The sequence below is a fragment of the Chrysemys picta genome, chromosome 12 (genome assembly GCF_011386835.1).
Source record: "Chrysemys picta bellii isolate R12L10 chromosome 12, ASM1138683v2, whole genome shotgun sequence".
NCBI lineage: Eukaryota > Metazoa > Chordata > Testudines > Emydidae > Chrysemys > Chrysemys picta.
The window spans coordinates 55000072-55018621 of record NC_088802.1 but is presented as its reverse complement, the minus strand read 5'-3'; the positions used below and the strand labels follow the sequence as shown (position 1 = coordinate 55018621).

Below are 18550 nucleotides of genomic sequence, written 5' to 3'. Positions count from 1 at the left end.
CCCTCGCAGATGCCATTCACGTTTTGGATGAAATGTAGCTCTGCCTTGCGGGGTGGGGGGAGAGGCTGCGCGGAGGGGGCCTGCGCGGGTTCTGTATTTTTAAAACCCTCCCGTGCCCCCATCAGCGCAGCGGCTCGGTGACCAGCCCGGAGCAGGGCCGCGGATTTCTCCCGGCCCCCAGGTGGGCTGCAGCCGGTTTCACCCGCTCTCTCTCCCCTCTGCAGAGGATGAACCGGGACGCCAGGAGCAGACGCGGGGCCCGAGCCCGCCGGAGCCCTGAAGGAGGAGCGCTGCCTCGCTGAGGAGCCGCCGCCGCCCGCCCGCCGGGCTGCGTGCCGCGGGCCCCGGCATGGACGGCCGCGAGTTCGCGCCCCCGCCTCACCTCCTCGCCGAGCGCGGCAGCGTGGGTCACCGCAGCAGCGCCGGCCGCCTGGCCGCGTCCGGCCACAGCCCCGTGCAGCACCCGGGCCACTTCCAGCCGGGCAAGTTCTTCCCCGCGCCCATCTCCATGGCGGCGCACACAGGTCAGTGGCGTCCCCCGCAGCCAGGCTCGGGTCCCCGGGCCGCTGGAGGGAGAGCGCATCTCCGCGCGGGGCTGCCCCGGTTCCACGGGGGGCTTGAGCTGGCCGGGTTTCCCGAGCGGGAGCTGATCTTCGCCGCCGCTGGTGGAGGCGAGAGGCGGTTCGTCCCCTTCTTACCGCAGCCGAAGGAGAATAACCCCCAGCGAAAAGCCTTCGCGGCCCTAAGCGCCCGGAGAAAGTCGGGGCGGGGAACCGGGCGGCCCTTGGAGGGGCTGAACAAAAAGACCGCTCGGTGGAAGGGAGCGGGGGGCTGGTTGGGGCCTTGCAGATTAGGGGCAGTGGTGTGTTAATAGGGCTGGTGGTGTAGGGCTAGAAAATCCGGTTTCTATATCAAGCCCCGAAGTGTCAGGGGGCGAATGGGTTTGCAGGGCATGGAATAGCTTTAACAAGTGCCTCCGGTATCCTGCTAAAGGCAGACAAAGTGTGGCAAGGAAAATAGACCCAGTTCGATGCACTAGGGTCTTGGGAGATCATCTGCAGTGGCCTTTTAATCAACTAATGCTTCAGAGCCGCCTGCAGCCAGAGAGGGGTGAGGGGGAATCTACCAGGTACCAACTAGCTACATGCTTAGTATTAAACAAAACACAATCAAAACCATCAACCGGTCAATTATATGCATGAGCAGCTCAGGCTTTCTGGGGAGGTAAGGTGTATATTCATTGTCTTCAGTACTGGTGGATAGCGAAAGGGCGCGGGTCAATCCCCACTGTAGTGGTGTTCTCAGGCCTCACTCGGTGGGAAAGTTGCCTGAGAAAGGAGGAAGGGAAAATGGAAGGGAGGCTTCAGGATTTGGCCCTCACATTTTGCCTTTGCTTCTGAGTACTGTGGGCTCCTCGGATTTCCAAAGGGTTGATCCACTGTGGGACTGGATTTTAAAGTGAGCTTCTGCTGTGTGCGAAATGAAAGATTGGAGTTAGAAATCTTATTTCCTCCGTATTCACCCACAAGTGAATATATTTTTGTCCTCAAAGTTTTTGTGCACAGACTGCTGGGTTTGAAATCTGTTAGCTGTTTTTTAATGTCAAGAAAGAACGTCTGTGGGAAGCTGTGTGTGCATTGTGTATATGTATGAGATATATTTATGGATGTATGGATGTCATGCTAGTCTTGCACAAGCACATAGCTGGCTCGGTTTGTTTACAGTTTGCTTTAAACATCAGAGTAAATGTTTTGCAGTTTAAAAAAACCTCCGCAGTAAGAGTTATTATTGCTAGCTTGATGAACTGTGAATACTAATAAAATTATATCTGCTTTAATGGGATTACAATTAGTGTGTGGATTAAAAAGGACGGCATGAGATGGACTAGAATGGAGAATTGTCATCTGGGAGTGCAGTCAAAAGACGACTGTAAATTTCCTAAAAAGAAAAAAAATGACAAACAAAAATTGCATAATTACTAATGGGCTTTTAGCATGATGAGATGAAAAAATTGCCACTAACAAACGCAAGGATCTAGACGTACTTATTCTGAAATGTGCTGCATTTTAAATAATGACATCATATATTTGCAGAATTTTCCCTGGATGAAATGTGTATTTCCTCCGACTATTTCTTCCCTCCCCCTTCCTTTTTTTTTTGGTAAATTGCAATATGTTAATGGCAGCTCAGCCTTTCAGAAACGGCTGCTCCTAAACGACACCAAGGTTTATTTTAAAATATAAAACTGGACAAACAGGGCAAATAGTGAGATTTGTGTTTAAATCTGGTTTCTTCTGTACTCCTGGGTTAGTGCCCCGAATTCAGACCGTGCCCCATCCCGCTTCAGAGAAGGTTTGATCCAAAGCCCCATGTAGTCTTCCCCGGATGAAGCACATAGTCCCTCGTGTAGCTCAGAGAAACCCCCTTTCTAAAGTCCTCGGCGTCGTGTTTAAGTCTCATTGGGGAATTCGGGGGAGATGAGAAAATTTGCAGGTAAGCAAATTGGTGATTCCTGTAGAATAAATTATTGATGGTATCTTGACACTGAGTATTTAATTATAATACAGGGAACGACCTTACAAGGACCAGAGGCCACTGGGTAGGAATATACCGACTAGACTGGATGGAGCTTTGCCAATTTTTTTTTTAATCTGAAAAAGGTTATTAATGTCTCTTAACCCCCTGCTCTCAGCTTTTAAACACACACACACACGGGGTGTCTCAGGAAAGACGACGAGCAAAAGCTGTCCTGACGGAATTGTTTTGACTCCTTCAATTTTCAGGTGGAGCTTTGGCTAAAAATTGAAATGTACGGCTCGGAAGGCCCCCAAATGAGACAGATCCATTGGGGGTATATTGGTTCTAATAAGAAAAGCACGGTTCAGAATGAGCTTTGTTTTTATGTCCAGTCATTCTTCTAGTCAGGCAGAATTCCAGACGGCATACATAGTTGATCGAGCATTTATTGTAACACTCCCGTTGCTGTGGAACTCTCTCCCCACGGAAAGCTTCCCTCTCCCCCCTCAAACTGTACTTTTTTTTTTTTTTTTAGTCAGCTGCAAAGACCTTGATTTTGAAGTTAGCTTTTAATGTTTCACAAATTGTTTTTCTTAAAACGGAGTGCTGATAGTTTTATAATCCTGCTGTAGAAATTTTATGGTAAAGTGCTGTTATAGTAACCTTGTCACAAAAGGTGCAATTAAAATGTTTTGTAGCGTTATTTTTAGTGCAGTGGTAGATTTTTTTGTCTCTAATGCAGATGGTCCAAAGTCAAAGCTGTGAAAGTTGAGAGAGAGAGAGAGGAGCAGGGTTATTTAGCAGTCCTGCTGCCTCAAGATGCTGAAATTTCAACATTGCTGTAGACTCTTATTTAGTAAGAGAGACATTTTTATCTTTTAGGGAAACCTCCAAATATAAACATTGTCTCTGTCTCCCCTGCCGCCCCTCCAAGGTAGCTGCGTGCTTCAACGTTTTAGCTTGAATGGAAATGACAATAAGAAATAATCTGTGAACTGCTGCAGCTAGAAACACAAATATAATCATCATACTAATTAATAAAGATTAATAGTAATCAGGAATGGCAGCCGTCTCTAGCAGGGACCATAAAGGACTGCAAGCCGAGAATTTCTGGTGGAGTCCTTCCATCTTTTACTCCACCACCGTCCAAGCCCCGAAACTTGCGAGGAAGAATAGATCGTCATATAGATTTAGTTATCATTAAATCCAGTAATTTCCTGGTGAGACAAACCCCGTAAAGGGGTTTCCCCCCACTGCCTTTAGTGTTCTTCTTTTTTTAAAAGAAAATACATTTTAGTAAATACCTCATTAACTGCATGACACCAGTGAGTGTTTTTGCAACACAGTTACCAGCATTAAATAGGTGCTAAAAGAGTTACTGTTCAAAGACATGTTCTAAAGACTCTAACCATCTTTACTTATAAATGACAAGTAGCATGAGCCATCAAAGGCAATGCACAGCTAACAGCTAGAAACTGCCAGGGCTGATCTTTTGCACAAGAACTGGAAGATATACATTGTTATGCAAGGCAGCTGCGGTTAACACACACACGGGGAAATTAAAGCTCAGTTTTGGAATGTGCATTTTTCCACTGGGAATTGCTACACCATCATGTCTAATTATTCCTATAAGAAGTGGAATTTTTCTATAGGACTATCCACGCTGGGTGATGCTAATTTAGTGGCAGGCAGAGAGAGCCTTGGTGCAAATAGCGCATCCGAAGAAATTGACTCCAGCAATTCTTAGAAACCTGCCCAGCCTGGTAGGAGAGGCTGTGCGACATATGGAAGTCCAAATGCAAAGAAGTCTGTTAAAATAACATGTATGAGTCTAAAAATACCCCTCCAGAAACTCACTTTAAAAAAAAAAAAAAACCAAACCCAACAACAGAAAGATCTAAAAATATTCCGGGCTTTGGCAAGGCCCATGAAGTTAAATAAATTATACAAGAGCCATTCATGGGAGAGTCTCCACTTTCTCTTACGGGAACATTGTTCAAGCTAATAAAAATTATAATTTACTAGCCACCGAGCTTTTCATGAGTCTAAATTTAATTGGTTGGGCTTCTGGAGTCCATCATTTCCTGCTGGATTAGTAGATTTGTATTGGAGTTTGTGACACGGCAGAGAATGAAAAAAGGCAGAATCATGAAATGCCATATTTCTGGGCATAGGCAGGACAAGGAGACTTGCCCTGCAAACGGTTCCTGTTCGCTGGCCCGTGCAGCGGTGGGGTTTTGGGAAGGGGCTGCTAGGAAGCGAGGATGCAATTTGGATGCTCCGGGCCTTTGGAACGCAACACGGTCATTTAAATTTGATAAATGATTGGACACCTTTAAGAGTATGTTTGAACAATCAAGATGCACTCCAGCAGGCGGATAGGATGTATGCTGTCAAGTTACCTATGTCATTAGTGCAGGCTGTGAGCATAAATAATGGGAAGACAGAGCTCCTCCGAATACCCTCCACTCCTCTGCTTGATACCCACAAAAGAGCCCTCTCACCTCCCTTCAAATTGGGGACGTCTGAGAGCAACCTCCCCCCCCCTCCTGCTTTAGGACACACTCCTCTTGTAGCTGGTGCCAGCAGAGAGCCTTCAAAATAGAAACATATTAAGGATAATGGAGCCACCAAATGTGATCTCGGGAAAGCTGGGTGTAACCGCTCCAACTAGTTGTGGCCGGGTCTGTAATTTGGAGGGGAGAGAGTTGGTTGCAGGAAAGAGACATCGCAGCTCTTTTAGAATACCGTCCGTTTACTTATTTAGCTGTTAACCTAATTTCATTCTTTTCTCGCTGCTGTTCCATGGCCTGGCGCTGCGTGCTTTGGAAACGTGGCTAACGGTAATGAACGATGATTAATAATTACTCTTCCCAATAAATAACCAAACAATGTAGTGGGTTGGCTGCAGTAAACCGAAAAGGTGGAAAGACAAGCGCAGAACGGTAATTACAAGGTCGGGCCAGATCCCCAACTGGTGCCAATCAGCGAACTCCCCTGAAGTCAGGGAAGCTGCCCGGACTTACACACGTTGAGGAGAGGACCCAATGTCTTGCCCACATCTGTTTTTTCCTTTGCTTTGGTACCGGCTGCCTCTCAGTCAGGGTTATCCAAAGTGCAATTCACAAGGTTGTCTGTCTGTAACATGGCTCCCTCCCCTGCTGCCCCTTTAAGCGTGGGACTACACATCCCAGAATACCTTGCAGATGGCTGGCTCCAAGGTTGTGGGTCACTTGGAGGATGTGCAGAATCTAAGATACAAAGGTTTGGTTTTATTAAACCCATCATTCAAAGTTGGGCAGTTAGAACAGCCAAATGCTTCGCTTTGCATCTGGTTTTGGCGCAAAGATCATGCAAATGAATATGTCAGAGAATGTTCTCCAGCGCTGGCGCACAGAACTGGGAATCGTGACCCCCTGGCTCCATTTCCAGCTTTCTCACTTCCTTGCTCTCTGAGTCTTTTTCTGGCCTCAGTTTCTTCATCGGTACAATATGGAGACCACTTACCCACCTTTGTAAAGGGCGCAGAAATTCTCCAATGCAAGTCACTAAACAAGAGCAAAGTAGTATTTATACGTTATAAGCGCAGCATTGTGTTCTGGGAAGTTGCCTGGGTGACTTCTGATACGTCAGAGTTTGGATGCTTGACATTTCTTATTTCTGATGCAATTATAGAGAGAAACAAACAGAACAGAATAGATTTTGTCCTTTGGAACCTATAGGGGCATATTTTAATTTTCCTGCCTAACTCCTATTAAAGTCACTGAAAATCCCTCATGGAACATACCCTGTAATATAGAACAGATTTTCTATAAAAGTCACTTTGTTCTACAATTAAAATTCTACGAAGGAACTGAAAGATTATCGCTGAATCAATATGAAAAGCCTGCCAGACCCCATCATGAGACAGGAAAGAGTCCTGCCTTAGTAGCAAACTAGCCTCATCAAAGTTATCCTGGTTCAAAATCTGCAGACTTACTGCAACTTCACACTGGTCTAGCAGAGGGTGGATGTTGGCCTGGGACCTTGAATCTCACGTAGTGCTCAGGCACCACGGTGGAAATGCCCATAAATAAATGAAAGAAGGGAAAGAAGAAGTGGAAAACTTCGACAAAGAGGTTCTGTGAACTCGATACTTTACACGGAGTCTAAATTTTTGCCCTTGTGACATTTTTATAGGCTAATATATAGGTTAGCTCATGTAGTGCTATTTGTCACTGCACCAAAGCTCTCTATTTGTTGTAATATATAATAATACTGTACCCTGCGAGCAGCAGCCTGGAAGGGATTTTACATAAGGCAGGAGCAGGAGTTTTGCTGGGTAGCTGAGGGAGCCCCGGAGCACCGCTGTGACGTGATCCTGGTGATTTCTGGTTTTCAATCAGGCCCCATCGTGTGTCAGATACGAGCCCTCAGGGCCCAAGTTACCAGCATCTCCTGCTCCAGTTTGTTCTCACTGCAGCTGTCTCGGTGGATTAAATTCCAGGCTGGGATCGGTCCGAACACTTAATTTTTTTATTCTGGCGTTCCCGAGAAAGGGATGGGTCAGAAACAGGTGGGGCTGTGTTTTCTTTTTTAAACGGACTGGAGATTGTTTCTCTAATTTCCTAAGACCTTGAAAGCAGCCGAATCCACGTCACCGGAGGCTGGTGAATTGGGATCCAGGAGCCCTTGGTCGCACGCACACATACATGTGCAGCTGTGTGTGTCTTCAGCAGCAATCCACCGAGCGTGAGAGAAGCAACAAAAACAATGCTGGGTGGGAGCAAGAATGAAGAATGGCTCTGGAAGCAAACCACCTCGCAACTGTCTTGTAATTACTTTAAGATTAAATCTGACTCATTTAAAGTGTGTGTGTGGATGGGGGGGAGGGGGGCGTGTATACATCCAGCCCCAGTCACACCGGTTGGGCGTGGTGGAAGACGACAGCCTTCCATCTTTTCCAGGCATAGCCTGGGCAAGCGTGAGGATGTGGAGGTGCAGGGCTCAGTTAGCGATCCATCATCCTAAAAGGAGCTTTTCCTTCCTCCGCTCCGTATCGCCTGTGTTTCACTGTGGCTTGCCAGCCCAGCCTCTCTGGAACAGGCATTGCATTTTAAAAAGTAGGTGTCAAAGTTAAAACAGATTTTGAGATTAACTTGTCTACTCCTTATTAGTGACACTCCTGCTGAAGATTACTGAGGAGGGGAGGCGGGAGGTAAATGCACATGTGTCAGGGAGAAAAAAAGCAGAATACTAAGAAACCAAAATCTTGTGGAATTACACTTGAGTGGTTTCATCTGTTCATTAGTTATTATTTGGATCTGGGCAGAGACACTCGTGTGTGCATGTCTCTGGAGAGACAGATAGGCCGGGGCTAGACCAACTGAACGGCACATTTTATGATCTCACCTGTAGACACTAAGTGTCTCTAATAAATACTGTTATGATTGCCCCAAAATATGGAAATGAATGCTTGACACCGGGGTGCCAGAGCGGCCACGCTGTAACATGGAATTGGATTCCGGTTTCAGGGACGTGAATCTCTTTGATGTACTGAGGGATTTTTTTTTTTTTTTTGGGTATAAATTTGTTATTCATCATGGTGAAAGAGACATAAATATTCCAGCTGCCGGTGATGTCAGAGGGAGATCCTGTGAGTGATTGTGTGTGTCTGGGCATGAGAGAGAGAGAGAGATCCTGGGGGGAAGTGTATATTAGGGGAAGAAAAATGTACCGTGCAAGTCACTGATCTCTGTTCCCAGGGACCCCATGGGGCTGAGCCCCCAAGATCTGAACAAATGTCCCCTTCACCTGACCAACCCGGTGTCCCAGGGGTGCATGTAAGGGAAGGGGAATCTGTTGCTGTGAGCTCCGGAGTTTAAACAGGCAGATTCAGAATGGAGCCAGGGCCGGGCTGGGCAAACGAATTTGTGTTAAACGCACTTTCTGTAAATGCTGATAGATGGTTTTGGAAAGCCCCGTGGAGCGCACTGCACGGACAGAACGTGCGAGCGAGAGCAGCGCGCGGAATCCCGGGAAACCTCGTTACAAACCTTGGGATTAGAAAGCGTTTTTAAACCCGGGCTCTTCCAAGGCGGGTTTGCGAGCCCTGGTCCAACTCCTCCCTAGTCAGATATGGAGGGAGGCGTTGGCTCCATCACTGGCAGGGGAATCGCCCCAAGCCCTGCCAGTATCTTGTGAGGTCTCTGGGCAGGCAGGTGGCCTACCTCAGACAGAGCTCCCCATGCAGAGCTGATGTGTAGGGCACAGGAATGCCGAGATTGCGGCGTCCAGACCCGTTTGGGAATGCGTTACCCAGGTGCTGCTGGGAGCTGAGCAAGGTACCTCCAGCCAGCAGCAAGGCCAGTAATACCAGGGTTATGAATGTGGGGCTCTCTGCCCCCCAGTGCATCTCATGTTCTCCTCGGGGTACTGCTGCCCTTACGGAGGCTCGGGGAGTCAACAGGGACAAGTCAGCAAGATGCATCCAGCCTAAACAGAGCGCGAAACGCACAGGGCGTCTGACAGCAAACCTGCGTGCGAGCTCTGCGCTGGCCTGATCTCCCCATCCAGCAGAAGGGAGGGTGGCAGCAGTGGTAGTGTCTCCGAAGGCCGGGGCCGTGCGCTGATGGCTACGGAAAGGGACAGCAAGTCTGGTAATTACAGCAAAGCATTAAAATAGCAGGATTTGGCTACTAGGTGACGCTGCAAAGATTCACATGGGCTTCGAAGGGAGAGCGCCACTCCCGCGTTCAGTGCTTGTGTGCGAATACACCATCCTCCACGCATGGGACCGTTGGGCTGGTTCCTTCTTCATCCACTCTGTAAAATACAACAAAACCGATGGGCCCAGAGTTCCAAACTCCGCTCCCTGCTGCCCTGTACTCCCAGGCTGGGACGTGGGAATTCCTCTGGACTGGAGAAGAGCCGATCCCAGGAGCTCAAACCCCGATTTCCCCTTCCCTTCTGGGGCCTCAGACCGATTCTCCCCGTCACAGCTCATCCAACCAAGGGTGGGAACCTCCCGTCTCTCCCCACCCCCGCTCTTCCCTGCCTGGGGGCTTAACCCACCTCTTGCCCTCCCAAGCCCTTTTGGTCCCTCAGGCTGGGACTGGAGGCAGGGGGGTCCCACAAACGGCCCTGGGGAGACATCCGGCCCATGGGTCGGACCAAAGCAGCTTGTCCCAAGTTTTGGGGACGCATCTGAGCTCCTGGCTGGTCTCTCCTTGCGCCCAGATTTCTTAACCTGCCTCAGTGCCCGGAGGTGGGGTCTGGGCCTTGTGTTAGTTCGGCTGCTGGCTGTGGGACGCGCGTGTTGAACCGTCTCTCCCAGGCCAGGGGGCATGGGGGCGACACTGGGGGAGGCCGGGGAGCCCATCTGAGGTGCAGCCCCCCCCCCCTCACGAGCTAGCAGGAGTTCCAAGGGAGAAGCAGCTGTTGGGGTCCAGGCAGGGCCCGTCGCTCACAGGCCTGAGCGAGAAACCACTGAGGGGAAATGCACTGAACCCAGGTGCAGCTTGGCGGTGTTACTGCTTCGAGGCCAGTGGGCCATTGACTTCACTGGGATCAGGTGTTCCCCCTTAAGGCCTCCTCCTCCATGCCTGGGAAGGTGGGTGCAGGGGGCTGGCAGGGGACAGACCCCTCCCTCCCTCCATGCAGCTGAGATGCCCAGAGCCTGTGGCCCCTTTCCCGGCTAGCTCCCCAATCCCTTCCCTGGGCAGAGCGATTTGGGGTCCCTCTGACCTGCAGGGAACCTGCCTGTCCCCATGCTGCAGTGTGGCAGGCCTGCTGCATGCTCTCTGCAGGCTGGGCCGGGCAGCCCGTACCCCCGCTGGTGACTTCGCCCCCGCTGGCAGGGAGTCGGGGCGCAGCACTCTGGCTGAGGCAGGACCACAGCTGTGTAAAAGAACAAATCTCCCGGGGCAGCCGGGAGGGAAACACCACGGGGAGCTGGCTCGATAAACAAAGACTCTTTCCACAGACCAGGCCAACGCCCCTCCCGCAAAGAGCTGAGGCCTCTGCAGTGGAGAGCCGGCAGCTCCAGGGACAGGCCCAGCTAGTGGGAGGTGCAGTGCAGCCAGGAGACCTGTGTTCTTATTCGCAGCTCTGCCAATGCCCTGCTGTGTGACCATAGTCAAGTCACTTCCTCTCTCAGAGTCGCCGTTTCCCCATCTCTAAAGTGAGGCTGAGGAAACTCAGCTTCCTTTGAGACTGCAGATAAAAAGTACCACGCGCACCTCTTCCAGCGTCCTCTGCGATGGACAGCCGGACGTCAGCGGGCATCAGACCGCGCCCCATGCGAGCTGAGCCGCACCGTTATCAGAGCCCCCTTTTGGAAGCGACCAGACTTAGCCAAATCCCAGCACGTGTGTATGGCCTGGATCGAAACCCAGCTGTTCTATTTATTTCTAGGGTAACTCAGAAATTCAGGAATACGTCATCAACTAGCAGGGTGAAGAAGCTCTCCTCTTGAAGCTGAGTGGGATTCACCGAGTAAAACCAATATTTATGTTAGCGGGGCTTAGAGCTGGCCTGCCGATAAATTGTGCTTTATTGCTTACGCTCTAGTTTGGTAATTTTTTGGTTGTTGCTTTGCTCTGGGCCCGCTCTGCCTTCTCGCCCTTGGTGGGGATTTTATGTATTTGAAACACTTCCTGAGAACCGAATGGAGCAATTCCAGGGGCTGGTTCTCAGCCCTACAGACAGCAGCTCGTCGGCAGAGGCCCTTTGGATTTACCCCGGGTGGCAGCACGCAGCCTCGCTCAGAGCCTCCTGCTTGTGTTCCAGAAACGCAGGGAGCAAAGCAGGCTGTCAGGAGCGATTTCCCGGCCCCGGTTTGGATGCCAGACGCTCCAGTGTGATTCTCCCCACCCGGCCCCTCTGCCCCCACTCTCCTTCGCACCTGGCCAAAGTGGGTGTGAAACCGATCAGCTCAGAACTGCAGCGTTTCCCCCCCCCCCCGACGTGCGGGGCAAATGGTGACACAAGGGGTCAGGCAGGAGAAGCGGGGCCCAGGGCCAAAGCAGCAATGGAAGATTCGTATACGGGGCCAGGTGCCCAAGAAGCTCCAGGTGGGCTGGGATCGGACTCAGTTCCCAGGGTTTATTGGCTGCGATGACTGTATTCAAGTAGCACCTGGCGTTGTGAGTAGCCCGGGGGCTAGTAGAGGCAGCACCCAAGAGATCCCTTAGCTGCCCTGATTCCAGCCGGCCAGGGGTGCTGTCTGTCCCAGCAGGGAGCAGGCGCCCAGTCACCCTGCACTCTCTTGCAGCCAGGGAAGAGCTGGGCATCCCCCCCACTCCCTGGGTGCACCTACCCCTGGGGGGCAGCCACTCTCCGTCCAGCACAGCTCCTCCCCATGCAGCAAGGCTGGAGAATGTAGCGATTACGGTCCCATTGGCACTCTGGCAGAGCAGGGATCTGAACCCGAGTCTGCGAAGTCCCAGGCTAATGGGATCCCTGGTGCTGTGATTGCAGTCACAGGAGGGGAGAGGGGTGTGACCAGTCTAGACCCACATCCCCAGCAGCTTGTATCTTGTTGCTTCCCACGGGCACCTTTGTGCTGGGGCTGGAGCGCGTTCCGAGTGGTACCAGTGTGATGGTGGGGGAGCTGAACTTGGCAGGGGGAGTTTGCTCTGGTGGTTGTGTTTGGCTTTTTAAGCATTGGGACGTGAAGTGGCGCTGATCAGAACCGCTCCTCCGTTCTCTCTCTCAGTCAAAAGGCGACAGATTGCAAGTGGCACTTACAACGTAGAAACTAGCTTGTGATTACCCATTGGATAACATTTTAATTGTACGTCTGGCACTCTGTCAAGCTAATTTGAACTCCATTTCAATATTACAGCATTTATTTAGTGCCATAACAATATGGATTAATCTTAAATTATAACACTGAAGAAATTATATTACACTTATTTCCTATTTGCCAAATATTTAAAGGGGCAGCATCAGGTTAAAAATCTCATTATCTGAAGGGAAAAACAAAGGAAATTCACGTGCTGGCTCTGGGATCACGCTTTAGATTGGTACAAGGGAAGGACTTGAAAAGACTGTCGTTATTTACGCTGTTTGTTGGTTCTCTTTGCATTTCCGGCCTTTGAGGCGGAGTTATCCAGCTCTTACTTCCTAACTAAGGTGGGTTTTAGGTCTCGTGCCTGGACGCTGCTGAATGGAGCAGGTAGCAGTTACTGCAAAAGGGTTGGGGTTTAACTTGAGAGGCAAACTGGGTTTCATCGTAATAAAAAAAATAAATAAATTGGGTGATGGTTGATTTCTCTTGATGCCAGTTATTATTATTTTTGGGGGGATGAATCTTTCCAAATGAACCCTCAGTGTCTGGTGTAAATGGCTGGGGGTGGGGCCGAGTGGAGCTTGAGCTGTCCTGGGAGCAGCTTTGAGTGACCAATCTGGTATTTCTCAGTCCAAAGGTTTGGTTCTAAGAGCAGGCGGGGATGGAGGGAGTCCTCTTCCCCTCCTCGGTGTTCCTGGATCTCTCTCACAGTAGTGTGAACATGGCTACACCCGAGGGGCAAGTGCCCAAGTAGAAATATGCCCGGGGGCAAGGGGCGCAAGAACAGCCTCTCTTAATTTCTCTCCTGTCTTTCATGGAGCAATGGACACATGAACGGTAGTGAAGAGAGAGGGGTGTGTGTGTGTGTGTGTGTGTGTGTGTGTGTGTGTGTGTGTGTGTGTGTGTGTGTGTGTGTGTGTGTGTGTGTGTGTGTGTGTGTGTGTGTGTGTGTGTGTGCGCGCCTTATCTCCTTTTCTATGTATGTTTCCTTTCCTGGAGTTTCGTGTAGGAAGCCAGGGTTAGCATTTGTGGAGACATGCACCCTGTCCACGTGAACAAACCTCCCATGAGCCGACCCCACGGAACAGGACTGACAATCCGTCCAGTCCTCTGCAAAGTCCGAGGGGCGAGCCGGGCACAGCTCTTGCAGCCTGTAAAGTAGGGAGAATGCTGCATTTCCAGGTACCAGGATCTTGGGCTTTGAGAGGAGCAGAGCGTTGTCCACCCTCCGTGTTTTACAAACACCCAGCGCTCTGAGTGGAAGCCACAGGGGAGCCGGGGGAGCGCGCTCAGGCCCCCTAGCGTGGATGTGTTCCTGGTCCCCACCCCACAGCTGTTTGATGGCCCCTGTGTGAAATGAGCTGCCGGCTTCAGCCCTGTCCCCAGGGGGCAGGTGCCCAGATCACAGAAACACCAGGAGCAGAGGTGCTAATTGGTCCCTGTGCTGCCGAGGGAGGAGGGGTTTCTGTGCAGGTGGTGGTGGCGGCGCCGTGCATGGGGGGAGCCGAGACTTGCTTTGCCTCTGCCTGTGGATAAATAAAGCACCGGATTCCCCAGGGCTGCCCCCCGGCATCTCTCCAGCGGGGAAGGGACCAGGGGAGCAGTAGCCAGGATGCTAGTGCCTGGATGGCTCCGATGGGCAGGGAAGGTGGGCGCCGTTCCTGAGTTCCCCCTCTTGGTGCCACGTGTATCGCTGGAGCCAGTGGTGAGGTGCTCCTGGCCCCGGCGCTGGGGCGTCCTGCAGGCAGAGCACTGGCCGTGGCTTTCCCAGAGCCACAGAGGATTCTGCAAGCAGCGGCGGCCCCAATCGGCTGTGCTAGGCCCCCTGCCCCACGGCGGGGACTGAGAGGGTGGCTCGCTCTGGCCCGGCCACACGGGGTCACTGGAGGGCACCCGCCGGCACCCTGTGCCGTGGCTGACGGGTGGCATGTTCTGCCCTCCCTGCCCGCTCTGTCTGAGGAGCAGCACCCAACGTTCTGCTGGGGCCGGACAAACTTTCACTGGTATTGTTTACACAAGGCTTTGTTTCTATAGGGCTTTGGGCTGTGGCTCTCAAAGCACTTTATGGATCTGGGGGGGACACGGGCGGAGTTTTTGCCATTAGCCTCCTCTTTGGGTGGGGAAACTGAGGCACAGAGTGGGGACGTGACTGCCCGAGGCCACACAAGAGCCGGGAGTAGAACCCACAAGTCCTGACGCCAAGCCTGCTCCGGGCTGGAGGTTTTGAGAGATCCAGGGTCTGGAAGGCAGTTCCCACTGAATGCTCAGAGCTAGGCCAAGCCTCAGTTGTCCCTCGCACCATTGCCCCAGTGAAAATACTGGGGCGCCTGCCCCATGCTGGGGACAAAACTGAACAGCATTGTCTCCTCCCCCCCGTCCCTGCCACACAGCCAGCTCCACCTTTTCCATGTTAGCTGCCATTTATTTTCCAGTCACAAACTGCCCCCGTCTCCCCCCGGTACCGCTCCCAACTTTTCGTTTTATTATTATTATTATTTTGCTATAAATTAAGAAGCATAATCAATATTTAGAGAAGCCGGGATGGATTTATTCGATTTGCATAAATGGATGGAGTGGATGTTTAGCCGATATTTCAGCATGTCAGGGAGCTTTATGGGACAAATTGATTGATGAGGAAGATGGGGAAAGATTAGATTGGAAGGGGCAGGTTGCTGAAACTTGTGAAGACCCGCCAGGGAAGGAGGGGGGCTGCACATCGGTGGTGGGGGTTGCAGTGCTACTTGGGTGCTAATTTGCATCCCTCGGCTTTCCGTTCTGGTTAGGGAACCTGCTAAACGGCTTGCAAATGAACAGACAGATTGCTGGGTTCACCGGAGCAATTTTCACACGTTTTCAGGGCCAAAACTTTAACAAAACGGTCTCCATAAAATGTAACGTCGTCGACTCGGAACACCAGCTCATGCCTTCGGTGACAGGCGTCTCCCCCAGCTCTGCCTTTCTCGGGGGGTTTCTTTTGCAGTGGAAAGGGAAATTAATTGTGTTTTCTTTGTTTGTTTTTCCCTATTTCCAATGTAATCTACCAGTGTTTTATTGGTAACAATATATCTCTAGATTATAGCATTTTAACAGCAAACTGAACCTCAAATATTTTTTCTGTTCGCTGCACAGCCTGTGAGAGCGTCTTCTCTTTAGCGTATCACCGGGTGTGCCAGCTGCTTGTGTGGGAAATGAGCTGTATTAGCCCCGAAAGATGGGGAAACTGAGGCACAGAGCAGGGACGTGACTCACCGAGGCCCCCTGCGGGAGTTAGTGTTAGAGCCGAGATTAGAACTCAGTGACTGGCTATCCGGCAGTGGAAGAATGAAATAAACGAGTATCCGACCAGGGGAGAGGTGGCTCGCAGCTAGCCCGCAAGTCTCCCTCTGTCTCCTTCCTCGGGGACGTCAGGATCAGTAGCCGGCGTGTGAGGGTGGCACCGTAAAGACTCGGTGATTGGCACTCTAGGAATAACGTAGCTCAGATTGCAGGGGCAGATGAGGGGTCACACTGGCAGATTTAAAGAGATAGTGGGAGTCAGATGGAAAAGTCCCGTTTCATTCTCCCCCTTCCCTCCCCTGTCTCCAGATTCCCTGTGCTCCTTACACGTGGGGCAGCCCCTTGCTCGCATTAGTGCGAACTCCTGCGTGGGAGCAGCGTGGAGTGGCTGCCCTGGGGTTGCAGGGAAGGACCCCGCCGCAGCTGGAGTCTCCTGCAGGAATAGTGTCTGTGCGCCCCTTGTCTTGTCCCCTGCTTTGAGCCTGGGCACGGAGAGAGCGGGGACCGGCCCACCCATCATCCTGGGCAGGGCAGCACGGTCCCCGGCAGGGCCTTGACCTGGTCCTAAAGGGCCCCCTCCATGCAGGTCCCCCTGTGCAGAGCCCAGCCAGCACAGGACCTGTCAGTTATTTCCCCTTTAAAAGCCTGAGGCAGTGTGTAAAGCCGGGACCCCCCGGCCCAGGTGTCTCTGACACAGTGCTTCTTGGCTCGGAGCCAGGAGCGTGGGGGCCCTGGGAGCTTCCAGATGCTGCCGAATTTCAGTCTGAAAAATATTTCCAGCCCTCGCCATGGCGAAGAGGCCCTGAAAAGCCACGAAGTGAATGCAAGCAACACAGCGATCGATGGCTGCCTGAGTCTGCAGAGAGCCTGACACCAGGGCTCGGGGAGGTGTGAACGGCCCCAGGCACTGATTGGCTGGAACCGGAGCGTGAGCATTTAACTCTCTGGTGCTGTATGCAGCGTTGGTGCAGCTGGGCTGGTCCCAGGGTAGGAGAGAGACGAAGTGGGGGGAGGTAATAGTGTTTGTTGGACCCACTGCTGTTGGTGAGAGAGAGACTCGCTTGCTTCGCCAGGGCCTGGAGAGCTTGTCTCTCTGACCAGCAGAAATTGGCCCAATGAGAGAGATTCCTTGTGTCTCATTTAACTCTGGCGTTGTTAACGACTTCCTTGTGTCCTGACCTGCCTGCCCAGCTGTCCCGCTTTGCTCAGTCCAGGGGCGCATTGGGGAGCAGGAGATGGTGCACACAACTGGACTCCCATCTCTGCCCCATAGTCGGGCCCCATCGCGGCGGAGCCGAGGGCGCTGAGCATGGGGACAACTGTGAAGAGGACAGTGGGGCCCACGTGGGCTGCCTGTTCTGTAGGTCCCTTCTTCACACCCCAGAGCTAGCATCTGTATTAGCACAGGAGCCCCAGGCACAGAGCAGGACCCCGCTGTGCAAGGTGCTGGACAAACCCAGAGCGGAGTCAGTCCCTGCCCCAGGGAGCTGATGCGCTACATATAGGACAGGAGACAAGCTGGGGGCAGATGAGGGAGCCCAAGGAGACAGTAGGACAGAGCTGGCAGTGTCACGGGCAGTGCCAGCAACCACCCTGTGGCCGTGGGTTCTGTGGGTAGGTGGCACATGGGAGTTCCACGGGGGGACCTGAAGATTAGGGGGAGCACCTGGGGGCTGCCTGCCCTGGCCCGCCCGGCCAAGAGGAGTCAGCCCCCTCCGTCTATGGAACCTTTCTCCAGCCGGCCAACGCTTCAGCTCCGAGCTGGCGCCGGCCCCGCTCCTGCAGCAGGGAGCTGAGGCGATCTGGGAAGAACCAGGCGTGACCCCGGCCAGCTGCCTGCCCCAACGTTCCCTCCCCATCCTCCTGGAGCGGTTACGGCTTCGCCCCCACCCACCTCCCCTGTGGTGCTGGGGAGCTGCTCCGGCTGGGGGCAGACAGGGCGCTAGAGTCAGGTGGGGGACCGCTGGGCACCAGGGATTGTGCCTGTGCAGGGGGCAGAAGGTGGGAGGTGTTGCTGGGGCGGGGGATGGACGGCAAGGAGGGACAGGATGGGAGGAGGGTCGAGGCGCAGGGCCTACGCCGTGGCTGGTGCTGGGGTGGGGATGGTATCACGGCCAGGCTCACCCCCGTCCCCGCGGTGAAGGGGCAGGATGGAAGGGTCGTGGGGCGGACGCTCTCCAGGAGGACAGGGGCTGGTAGGGGCCAGCCCAGCTCCCCAGGGTGAGTGGCTTTGGGGGCGAATGGGAGTGGGATTGCGTTCTCCGGGGGTGGGATTTACTACAGTAGGAGGGGAAACGGCCAGGCCGCACGCTGGGCCTTGTCTTCACGACTCTTGATGTGGCTGGGAGGAATTCTGCAATGTACCCGGCGAAATCTAACGCAGGCATTTGGCCAGTGTATACGGATCCAAGGAGTGTTTCTAGCCCATTACAGATAATTACCTGGCATTCAGGCCAGTTTAAGGCTCTTCTCTTTTGTGTTTGCGCCTTGCTCTCTCCTCCCGCTGCCTTCTGGCTGGGGCTGTGGGTCAGCTGTGGGTTTTAGCGAGGAAACGCCTCCTACCGGGGAATCCAGAGCCTGAGGCATCAGGAAAGGAGACAGGGCCTGGTGGGGAGAAGTAATGCGGGAACAATCAGTGTTGTGTCAACATGTGTTCATATGCACATGCCTGTTGGTCTGAGGTTAGCACGTGTTCACACGTGCATAGACCCACACGTTAGCAGCAGGAATGCGCCGTTCACACACATCAGTGATATGCCAGTGCATGTTCGTATGTTCTCACACACATCAGTATCTCGTTCGTATCCGTGCGTGTGCCTGCACACAGGCACATCAGTATGTTTGTATCGACGCGTGTGTGCCCAGATGCGTCAGTATCCCACCCAAGCATGGGATCCCAGTGGGTGCACGCAGCACCGAAGGGCAGGATTGGGGCCGTAGACTATTTGGGGGGTTTATTGGGGTGGGGCAGAGCGCGAGGGGCTG

At 52.6% G+C, this 18550-nt stretch overlaps 1 protein-coding gene across 1 annotated transcript in view; it reads left to right on the top strand.

Moving 5' to 3' along the window:
- Positions 1 to 18550, top strand: part of BAHCC1 (BAH domain and coiled-coil containing 1) — an 89087-nt gene that overhangs the window by 16411 nt on the left and 54126 nt on the right. Inside the window, 1 exon segment of the mRNA XM_065563754.1 lies at positions 225 to 524. Coding sequence (XP_065419826.1) covers positions 350 to 524 — 175 coding nt within the window. The 5' untranslated portion in view covers positions 225 to 349.